At 35.1% G+C, this 12168-nt stretch overlaps 1 protein-coding gene across 2 annotated transcripts in view; it reads right to left on the bottom strand.

The window, feature by feature from the left end:
- DMTF1 (cyclin D binding myb like transcription factor 1) overlaps positions 1–10447 on the bottom strand; it is a 28027-nt gene extending 17580 nt beyond the window's left edge. The window contains exons 1-6 of one of the 2 annotated variants that reach the window (XM_085298974.1): positions 10327–10447; positions 7226–7342; positions 6459–6578; positions 5319–5413; positions 4435–4549; positions 1232–1308 (exon numbers count right to left, since the gene is read on the bottom strand). In XM_085298974.1, the coding sequence (XP_085155100.1) occupies positions 1232–1308; positions 4435–4549; positions 5319–5413; positions 6459–6578; positions 7226–7334 (516 nt within the window). In that variant the 5' untranslated portion in view covers positions 7335–7342; positions 10327–10447. The remainder of the gene's footprint in view (positions 1–1231; positions 1309–4434; positions 4550–5318; positions 5414–6458; positions 6579–7225; positions 7343–10326) is intronic. The other variant, XM_085298964.1, reaches the window with a different exon arrangement.
- Between the last annotated feature and the right edge of the window lie 1721 nt (positions 10448–12168).

Below are 12168 nucleotides of genomic sequence, written 5' to 3'. Positions count from 1 at the left end.
ACATCAAATATAGAGCCCTGAACATTAATTTTCTTCCACCACAGTTCAAGTATACACGGAGGCTCTAATTTTCATTCATATTTAAAAAAAAATTCAAAAGTGTATTTTGTCATCAAAAGTTGAGTGTCATTTAGAACATCATGGAAAATATATTTTGGTGGTATTAGCCTGGGGTCATACAATGGAAAGTTGTGAAATAGTTTTAAGTCAATTTGTTACATAATTACTTACTGTTTATCTGAAAAGATTTTTTTCTAATTAAACTACTCTTCTGTTCTGATGGAAACATTTCGGCTTTAACTAAAAATCACTACATTCTAATTACTCAAAGCAGTAAAACTCACTCCAAAAGACAAGAAAACAGATAAATGGAAAAACATGATAAATTTGGACAACATCTGTATTAGTCAAGAATCAGTAGGAGTTCGACAAGTTATCCAGCTAGCTTAGAAAAGTTTATCTAGATTTTTAAAAAGTATTATTAGTGAATGATTTTGTGGCAGAAACTCTAATATACATGTGGGCAGGTGCACACGTTTCCACAACTAATACTTAGATTTTTACATGTATACTAATGAAGGCTGAATTCAGGTGTGTAAGTGTGATTTGTTTTTTTTGTTTTTTCTTTTTGACCCTCAGGTGAAGCATAGTGAATCTATAATAGTTGGGCTGTATTTTCAGTTATAAGCCTATCATATCACAAGTAAATATGACTTAAGGGCATTTACCACTTTTTAGCATGTTAAATGCATGACTATTTCTACATTGAACCCTGATACTGACATATTAGGGGAAAGAAAACAGATACAGACATCCTCTTAGTGTAGCTAACAAATGCAGGTATTAACACACTGGCAAAGGAGTTTGGAAGTCAAAATCAAGTTTTTGTATGGAAAAGCAGCTCTATCACCAGTGCAACCTTTTTCTCCTGCCTTTACCACAAATTTTATGAATGATATATATTCAAAAAGAGAGTTCAAACCACTTGAGTATACAAGTATGAAATTTTAGAACGTATTATACTCAGTACACAAATTAAGAGCAGAGTCACATTCAAATAAGGTCTTAAATCCTGTGTATGGATAAAATTATCTTAYGAATGAGGAATGACTATTTGTATTATGAACTTTTCAGAATCATTTATTTGCACRTTCTGGGAAGTACTAAAGAAAGTTGCTATCAGGAGCTGCATAACCACTCCAACTGGCAGATAACATACTCCAACACATACCTTTAAATAACGTTCAATGTTACTCATCAAAATGTCAATTTCTTCCTTCGACCACATCCCCTGCTTCCACTTATGGCCTTAAAATAGAAAAAACAAACTAATTATCATAACGAAGGTTAGCAAAATGGAAGAAATCAGAAAACACAAAYCTCTTACTATTGCAATTAAAGAAAAAAGAGTAGTAATTTTAGTTACTTAAATTAACTAGGATTAATTCAAAACAGAGGCTAGTTCAGAACTGATGAACAATTCTCAGTAACAGCTAACTTCAAGTGTTTAAATAATCTGAGTCAAACCCCTCCTCAAAACCGTATGTTTTTTTAAAATAGAACACTAATTTTTCTATGTGCTGTCATGTCACATATTCAGGCTTTCTCTTCAGCCACAGAGACTAGAAAAATTCTGTTTAAAGTGACAGCCAAAATTCTCATTACTCAAATGATTCCAGAAGATGGAACTTAAAAGCAAATGTAACTCATAATATTACTTGAAAAAACAGCAACATGGTGGGGTTYTCTTATAAACCTTATCATTTCCCAACACTTGAGTAGTGCAACTTACTGTACTTTTTGCAGAGATAAGTGTTCTACCTAGTCTGATAAGCTGGGCAGAGAAGGGAGGCTGGACTAGATGATCCCCAGAGGTCCCTTCCAGCCTTACTGATTCTGTGATTCTCTGTCTCTTTTTTTGTACTGGGAATAGTTCTCAGTGGTCATAGTCAAGAGGAAAAAAAATCATGTTGAGTGTTTTATTTCTCAAATAGAAGTGCAACTCAATAAAGGCAAACCTTATGTTTCATCTCTGTCTATGCCCTTCGTAACTTCAATGCCAGCTAAACTTTAAAATCAAAACCAATTAACTTCTACTCAAAAAGAAAGTTTTGAATGTAAGATCTGTCAACAAAAATTAAAAAACTCTTCTCCCYTGAATTTATATTTAGGCTCCTCTTTTTTTCCCCCTTCATGATCATACCAAATTTATTAGTAAAACATCACTTACAATTAAGATTATGCTGGTGACCCAGTTTACATATTGGTGAGTGCTGGCTATCTGCCCATCTCTGCTCAGAAAATCAGGGTACTTCCTTCTCAGCCTGCTAATTACCAGAGCAGAGAGGCAGTATACACCAAAGAGACTGTTTACTTAAATCCAATTATAATGAAAAGTACAAGCATTATTGCTAATGCTCGCCAACTGATGGGAGAAAATTCTTCCCTTGTGCCTGACAGCTCCAATCTCTTCTTCCAAAGCTACAYAGGCAGAAAAATAAACAACCGGTTATTACAGCTGTGTTTTACGCTTCCATCCAAGTCTGATCTGACTTAAAGAAAAACTCCTACTCTTTACATATTCTCATACTCTTTAATAATCAACTATTTCAGGAAAGGAAGTATATTTTGCCTTTTAAATACTTGCCTATTCAGAGATAATATTATTATAACACAGTTCTTGAAAATAAGATTTCTATCATCTGGAGACTACCATCAAAMTGACGAATTCTTGCAACACGTGCCAAGCTATTAGCAACTCTAAAAGGAGATACATACTGGGATTYCTCCACAGCTGATCTCTGATAGAGCATGGAGACGCCAAGAAAGGTGCAGTTAGTATGGTTCTTCAAATATCTTTCTAGGCATGATTTAATGGAAAGATCTTCCTAGTATTCATCTCTCAATTACAATCCCTAGATTTATTACCCTCATTTATTCACAACTGTAAATACCACTTGTGGTTTATGGTCACTTAATAAGCCCATGAGAAGACTACAGAAGCAACAAACACATCAAATAGGCCACCAAGACACATGCAAACACTCATTTCTCTGCCAAGCCACCAGTATGTGCTCCTTCAGGAGCAGCCAAGAATGTGCTGCTCCCAACCAGCATATGAAGTGTTTTGCCAGTGGCTATCAAACAAGATTACAGTGACCCCGCTCTGCCTCTCATCCTAAAGCAAGCCAACTATAGCAAAACGGTTTCTCACTTACTCTACTCTAGCTGTCTCAGTCCTTTAATGCAAAGGAGTGTCTTTGCTGTTCTACCTCTCCCACAGTCCCTGGACTGAACAAACGKCTCAGAACCTCTATAAATCTAATAAATAAGAAGGATGGAGAAAATAGGGGGAAATTRTTGCCTATTAAGAGCGGCTGTGCACACTTGGGATCAGTGAGTAAAACAGACACACGAAACTGGTCAGCTCCTTTCCTCAGTATTTCCCGTATTCAAAACACAGAAGCTGTAAGCCTCACTCAAATTTTTTCAGTGACTGCAGCACACTCAGCCCTCTGGAGCAGAACTGATTGGGTAAGAGAGAATTTTATTCTAGGAGGGAAAATCATTTTTCCCTTAGCTTTACAAAAAAAACCAAGGTCTTGCTTTGGACTGATTGAGAGAGATTTTCAATTTTATTTTCCTASAAAAAAGGCAAGGTCAGGGTAAGAAAAACAGCCGAGAGACTASGGAAGAGATAAGAAGTCTTCATTTGAAACTAAGCTGTTTCCCCATGTTTAAAAAGCACCCTATCTTCCTCTGGGGAGGAAAAAAAAAAAAACACTCTAAAATTCAGTGACTACTACATGATTGCATGGATACACTTTGAAAAGGTTGATGGGGTGGTAGTTTTAGTAGTAGCAGTGACTATTTCAGTAGACTCTGGTCTGCATAATCCCAGCTCTTTCTGAGCCGACTCCACTGCTGAAACTGTTTAGCATGAATCACAAGAACAGTAGCTGGTCTAATAAGCCCTATGTAGAGGAAAGATTCATTAACCTGAGCATAGATTAATCTTTCATGGTATGCTTCCCCTCTGACTGGAGCTTCCTACCACCCAACTAGATCAAAAGATCAAGATCGTTAGATTAGCTGGAGCAAATGTAAAACCATCTGCACCATCTGTGTGAACATATCAAGTGTGACAGTTCTCCATCATGGCCACTGCAATCACTATCGCTACTGGAAGTACTACAGCACCCTCATTCCAAGTTTATCTGGAGTTCAAACTTTCACCTTGCATACAAAGTATAACAGTGATGATGAGGATTTAACACATTAGATCTCTTACTAGTTTCAGATCTCGTCTGTTTAAATATTTTCACTAAAAAAGCTAGGCCAGAGATTACTTTATGCAAACTCCAAAATATTCTCTGAGGCATCTGTAACAGCTTACCTTGTTATTGTGGAAGAATTTCATTTTAAGTACCCTACCTTTATTTGTTAGGGAATCTTTGTCCTCTTTGGTTGTGAACCAGGCTTGACTAACAGCAGACACTTCTTCATTGCCCATTGGGGAAATTTCATCCAGCTGTTCATTCTGAAGAATCTTGAAAATACAATTAAATTTAGTGAGTTCTAGTCAGATCTTCAGTTCATTCTCATACCTTGCATTTCATATGAAGATATAATTTGAAAGAAAAAGAATTCATCACACCAAGTCACCTTGCTGTGGGCTGAAAACCTGCCATTTTTTTAAGAAATGGGATTACAAGTACATCCTTCTGTCTTAAAAGTAAGTAAACGAGTAAGACTTAGCATCTTAACATATAGCCATTCCAAGAACTAATCAGATAACATTTGTTCATCCTGTTCAAAATACAGTGTATACAAAGAGTCTCACTGGCTTCAGTGGAAATAGGACTGTGTCCAGCACCTCCAGTATAGAAATTGAAACAGAAAACCCACAAGAAGAACAAAATGCAACTGTTAGAATTGTTGACAAGAAAAAGAACATTCAGACCTGTTATAAAGCCCAATTTGTACTCAAAGAACTACAGAAATAACAGATAAACTTCTCYAATTTCTATGCGGATTATCACAGAACAAATAACAAGCCTTGGAGGGTTACATCTACTACTGTTTATTACATTACTCTTTGGGCAGGAAATTATACTACAAATCATCTCTTTCACATAAAAAATGATTCAACTGCGCTTTTATAGAGCATCATTTTACAAAACAGATCTGCATTCAAACACATCAGTTTCATACTAAATACACYCAATCATTTAGTAAGCCCTTTCTGTTTATTTCCCTTTTATTTTAATTTAAATTAAAAAAATGTAAAATAGGTCAATTTTGAAGTTTTACTGTACCTGAATTTGAGTAACGGTTCCTTCATTAATCTCATCTTCAGCTACCTCGGTGGTAGCAGTCATGGTCACCTCAAAGCTCTGATCATTTTCTGAAACTTCGGAACAAATTAGTTGTGTACATTACTCTTAGAACATCTGTAATGTTATAATATTTTTGTTTATGTTATAAAACCTACAACATAGGTTTTATAAATTATTATCTTTGCAATGAAAATTTTTAGTGATTTTACTTGGTATTTATTTATTGACATAGTAAAATCACCAGACGATTATCAATACTTGTTTTTCATAAAAATTAAATAAGGGTTTAAAAACACTGTTTTACTTTTGACTATAACTAAGAGCTAATGTAAATAAATAACAAACAAATAAATAAAAGCTACCTGAATTAAAGACTCTTAGGTGCTACAATAGTTCTGTATTAGTGCTTCTTTTCTAGCCATATCTTCATTATTTTCTAATTACTAAACTTTCCAATCTTTTGGCAGCATTCTTTCTCCCCCAGTACTTTTTTTCCCCCTAGCTTCAACATGATGATTCATTTACCTCTAAAGTGTTTATGTTAAGTTCTACTAAATAAACAGTCACTCTATGTGTTGTAAATAGATATTTTGACTTGCTAGATCTGTTTTCCCTTCTGTTTGAGAAATTTTATTAAACTAAACACAGTATTTGATGAAATTCCTAAGTTTCAAATTCACCACTCCACTYACCCTTTGCACTACAGCAATCTATACCTTAAAAAGGTTATGTGTTTACAATAGATATATGATTTTTCTTAGTATTTTAAAACATGGAAATACTAACTATACTGTTTTATCATTAAGAAATTAATCTCACAAGCTCTTTGCAAGAGTACAGCATTTACTTTGCTGCTCATTCACCTATCTTTCAACTTGTGCAATGCACCTTTGCCTGCATATCTACGTCTGATGCAGGTTTATTTCACTGGCACTGCACAGAGACAGATTGCTGCAAAAACATCCAAGGCTCATGAGAGACAAAGGTGATACACAAATTCAAGTTATCAACAAAATTTTAMAAACATGCAAAATATTAAATGTGACCAAAAGAACCCATTTTTCACATTTACCAACAAAAACATTTGCTATAAAAGCACATAAACTTACAACAACTTACTTGGAACTGCAACAACAGAAATGCATGGAGTGGAGTCATCAAGACTCTGATCATCCTCTGATAAGCAAAGCCTCTTGTGTGGAGGTTCAGTGCTGTCTTCAGAGTCTACTTCATCAGCTTCTAAAAACAAAAGTATATGCAGGTCACTTTCTGTTAACAAAGAGGAGCTCTTGAAATAAATCCAGCAACAATAACAAAAACAAAAGGTAAAAGCAAAGGCGATAAGCTGGTTCAGAGCTTTACTGCTGCCCAGGATCTAAGCATAAATTATGGACAATAACAGCTCATGTGCTTTCTTCAATGTGTGTGTATATATTATATATAAAAATATATTAATATACAAATATATAAAACAATGTGTGTGTTTCTGTATATACATACATACATATATATATATATATATATATATATATATATACACATATTTAAATCTCAGAAAACATATATGCCATTCACAATCCACTATCCTTTCAACTTATCTCTCTGCCATGTAAACCTTAAGTCTGCACAAACTTGGGTATGTGCTCAGTTCTAATAATCTATTTCCACTGAAACAAATCAGGATAGGTATATCCTTAAAGTCAGGCACATAAGTTATTTTCTGATCCAATTTGACACTTTATCCTCCTTTAAACTCAGACAGAATAAAGCCCAGCTCAGAAAACAAACAGAATCCAAATATCTGCGCAAAGGCCACAGAGCCCAGGAAGTACAATAGCTGTATCAATAAAAAGAGATGAAAAATGCTATGAAATACAACTATATACCATTTTGAGGGCAATGAAGTATAAGATTCCCTTCAGTGTCCTGGGTCAAAGTCACAGAGTTCACGGTTTCTACTGTCACTGTGTCAGACTCCTCTTCAACTGTGCTCATACTCAAACCTGAAAGAGTAATACACAGGTTACTTTTCTTTCATCCAGCTGCCACTCTGATTGTGCACAATGCCATCTGCTTTATTTCAAAGCATCAGTATAAACTCTCATACAGAATGATGAATCTCTATTCCATTATTTCACATCAGCAATTCCGGGGCTTAAGAAGTTTAGCCACTGCTACTTTTCCTGCATACTTACACATCATGTAGAGTAATATCAGATGGTTTCAAAGGTATTTATCCAACTAAAAATATTACCTAAAATTCAAGAGCATTTGCCATCTTCATGGGACAGAAGACACCCAAGAGTATGGAAAGGATCTTTTGTAATAGTTTGCTTGAATTTGCAAGTTCGGACTATAAAAAGGAAGGACCTTGCAGCTGATATAATCACATTTCCAGTCCACACAGGATTACTTCTTGCAGTACAATTTGTATTGATTTGTCCAATTTTACCATTTCAGCAATTATGCTTCCAGTGGCTTCCTCTTAAGAGACTCTCTGTGCCAAGTAGTTCAGCAGGACAGCATCTGTACCAGTTGACAGATAAACAAGTTTCAAGTATAAGAGATCATTCAACACTAACACAGTTCCCTGTCAGTCAGAATGGATTTCCAGTTGTTGGAATTTAACCTATCATTTCTCTTTATGCCCCTCMAGCTCTCTCTCAAATCTTACTCACTGCATCCTTTTCATGCCACTGACTTCAATCGTTCCTTTTCCAAATTAAATATAACTAGTTTTTTATGTATAAACAACTGCTTCTGCTGCATTTCTCCATTCCCTCCCTCTTTATTCCACACTTTTGAGTAATGCAGTCCCTCAAATTAATGTTCTAGCTGCAGGCACATGAAATCACTGTTGCGAAAGATAGCAGCATCCCTGGTACACAATACAGTCTTAAACAGGCTGCACGACTCTACACTGACCGATGCACTTAAGCAAATATTCTAAGAATGTTATTAACACGCTGTTCTTGTCTCTTACTCCTGTTTCTCTACTTTGTGTTTAATCTACTGCTTTACATTATTTTTACAAACCTATGCTATGACTCTGTCAGTGTTTTTAAGTTTTCTACATCTTCTCATATTATTTATCACTTTAGTATTTGTAACATTTCTCATTTGATAGTTTTCCCATAATATAACCTTCTAAGGCCAGCCAGGACTGAGAATGTTTTGGTAATGTTATACTGTTTAAACCTGCATTCTTTATAGATTGAATAAATAACTTATGAATGCTATTTTTTTTTAACCATTGAAACAATATGAGCAACAGAAAACCTGGATGCAAGCACTAGCCAGAATAATAAATTACTAAAAAAATCAGTTATCTGGGGTAGGCAGTATATGCTGATATCAGTGAGCTACAGCAATACTTCTGATAATCTCACAAATACTATGAAGAAACCCAATATATTACTAGCCTATAAGAATTTCGATTTAAACTAGCACTGCTAGCTAATTTTGAAAAATAGTCTGCATACCTCAAATACAAAGAAATGTAAGTTCTGTTGCAGCAGAGGATAAATAAAACTACATTTAAAATATTCAGAACCTTTGCAAAGATCTCATCACCTTTGAGCACTTGGACTCGGCAAATCTGCCTTTCACAGAGCTTTGTAAGAAGAAAATAAAACAAAGAACATATCACCTATTTCTCCTTTAAGTTCTTTCTAGTCTTTTTTCTGTGTTTTTCAGAGATCAACAATAGGAAAAAAATACTTATAACTTTGTTTAATGCTAAGGTAGTGCCATCAAAAATTTTAATTTATATCTCAAAAAATAATTGATAATAATTTTAAGAATCACAATTATCTTCAATGTAGCAGGTAGAGATATCCGTACAGCCGTCCACTTGTACACAAAATGTAAAACTCTTATTTTACATCACCTGCGTAACGTTAACAATACTGCTTTGGCAGGAAATGATTTCATTTTTAATTAGAAAACATGTTCTTTGGTATTGAGGATTCCTAGCAAGAGCAGTATTTTCTTGGAAAGATAAAGACTACTGTTAGTCTTCTAAGTAAAATTACTTATCACCTCCCAAGCTTGATGAAGATTTGGCATTTCTTTGAGCACTTGTAGTGACTGATTTCTAGAATGAAGTGATATTATACTTCTGAACATTTCAAAAAAAAAAATCAGATACTGTTAAGATTTTAAATCAGAGGATTGTCAAACTTACTTTAATCATCTACCATCAGTAACAGTTCTTTGCCACATGCAAGCGTAAGAGGAAACCACCTCCTTGTGATTCATCTGCTTATGAGTTTTATAGCCTCTGCCCTATTTATTCTTTACTAGTATGCTTTACCCCTATATAACTAATGTCTCCTGCATGGCTATAACACTGATTTTAAAGAACCAGAAGAGACATCCATAACTCTAAAGGAGAAGAAACTTAAACTGTTATAGCTAAATGAGCAGACTGCAATTTCTTCGACCTAATTCCGAGCTGTTCATTTAATTTCTTGAGAGTTAACAAATTGGACAGTTCTAGAGGACAAACAGAAATAGGAAAGATTCTCTTTTTCATGTTTATGCATGCACTTTCTGGATAACTTTTATTATGAGGAACACTGTAGCAAACTCCCAGCAAAGTTATGAAATGCCAGAGATTATTCCTCTTGAATTATATGTGAACAGCTATTGACAAAACATATTTCTCCAACAATTTGCTGAAAGAATCTATTTTTGCTCTTACCACTATGAAAGCTTGAAAGATAGGAAAATTTATTTTTTTAAAACAATTTATGTCAATCATGTATTTCAGCTAAAGCACATTTTTATCTATCTAGAAACAGAGGAGACTATAGTACCACCAACAGCAGAAGTTGCAGAATATGCAGAATAGCATTCTTTCTTTTACTGAAAGAATCCTGAAAACTGAAAGATAGATAAAACTGACAGAAAGATAACAAAGCTGGACATTTTTTTTTTATCAGTTACTCAAGACTTGTTGATAATTAAAGAGGAATATGCTTACAGGAATAGGTTCCCAATTCAAAACCACAGAGTAATTGGGCTTATCTGTTTTGCATTTTCTCCCTCGCTGGTTCTCCATGTTAAGAGAGAGATGGATACAGCACGGGAGGGGTCCATACTTCCAAACCTGAACTGTCCATGGGAGAGAGGAGAAGGAAAAAAAAAAAAAAGAGAGAGAGAGAGAGATGCCATGCTCAGTGCATAGCTGCTACACTGTCACTTCCATACAAAATAGCTATAACAGGACTCTAAATTATGCAACAATACAAGGCAGTGCATCCAACAGCGCTGATCTGTCTGATCAAGTTAAAAATCCCTACAGAGATCTGCTTGAGATTCCAGCTACTCCTTCTAAAACACCAGAAAACTGTGCACAGCACATTCTCCAAGGAACGGACTTTTCCAAAGAAGGAAACACTCCTCAAATGTAAATCTAGGACCAAGAAGGATTTCGTAACTTTTTGTCAGTCTCCCAAGAGCAGTTTATTCCAATGCTAAGATGAAATAACAGATAAGAGCCAACAGTAAGTGCAGGCTCTCCAAAAAAAGACAATTTTGTTCTATGCCAGACATTTGAGATTTAGAATATTTTAAGTTTTCCAAGTTAAGGTAATAATCACAACCAAGCCGTGAAAAAAATGAATACAGGCCAAGTCCTTGACTTCAGTGGAAAAATTCCCATCAACTTTAATGGGTGTGGAGTGGACCTGAGTCGAAAACTCTGACTGCAAAAAACAAGAGCCAAGTCAAAGTCAAATGCATGTTTTAGACATTACTTTTATTCATTAAACTACAAAAATACAAGAAAAACAGAAAGAAACAAAGAAAATTACTCTTTCAAGACACAGTTAGACCAGGACAAGAGCCCTAACCCCTGAAGAAATAGATTAGTGACTGAATGGTGAGAACAAAAGAAAAAAAAAATCTTGCACTACTGTGGAGGTTACTTCTGCTTGAATACGAAACGATCTCCAGATCCTATGAAGATCACTATTTTCCAGTTGAGTAATGACGGCACCACCATGTATGCTGGAGATCTATTGCATATATAACAGAGTCACTTGAAGCTTAGGATGAGTGCATTGAAGAATGCAAAGTGCAGCTGCAGGAGACAACACCCTCTAACGCAGGCTTCTTCGGGACTGACTGCAGGGACACTGTACTTGCTGGTTGTCCTTGATTTATCACAGGATGACAGCGGAAGCCACACTAAACAATGCTGTACCACTGCAAAGGTCTTTTAGTACGTGTCACGTAAATCGCATTTAATACAAACACCTGCACATCCACTATTGAAAAAGTTAACTACACAAACTTAATGATAGCTTATAGTTCTTAATTACTGGAAATTAAGACAATAGTCTCTCTATCTCCAAAACATCACCTTTTCATAAATCCACTGAAGGTGTCTGTTGTTGAAAATGCATTGTTCTCTATTTGAAACAGAAAGGCTACTCCTTTCATTCTAAATGTATGCCCCAAAACACTTTTAGCACTAAATTCAAGCACACTGTCCAAAAACCACAAGTCTGCTACTAATGTTAGCTTGTGGGAGAAGGGAACACATTGCTGTATGCACATACACTAACACTGTGGATGGGTATTAAGAAATGCAGCGGAGATAGCATGTTGATAACTTAGAAATTTATGTAAATTTAACATGCACTTCTTGCATTGTTAGATTTCAGGGTTTATTTACCTATTTAGCCAAACTTAACATCTTTAAGAGTTAATTATAACTTAGGTTTCTACGTGCAACCTAATAGATAAAGTATTTTGCCTAAAAGTATCATTAATATATAATTCCAATTATATAGTTTTCCAGGGCAACTATTCACCAATA

The sequence above is a fragment of the Rhea americana genome, unplaced genomic scaffold (assembly GCF_003343005.1).
Source record: "Rhea americana isolate MKP2758 unplaced genomic scaffold, rheAme1 scaffold_1, whole genome shotgun sequence".
NCBI lineage: Eukaryota > Metazoa > Chordata > Aves > Rheiformes > Rheidae > Rhea > Rhea americana.
Note: the sequence above shows the minus strand (reverse complement) of the source record. Positions and strands in the feature narration are given on the sequence as shown.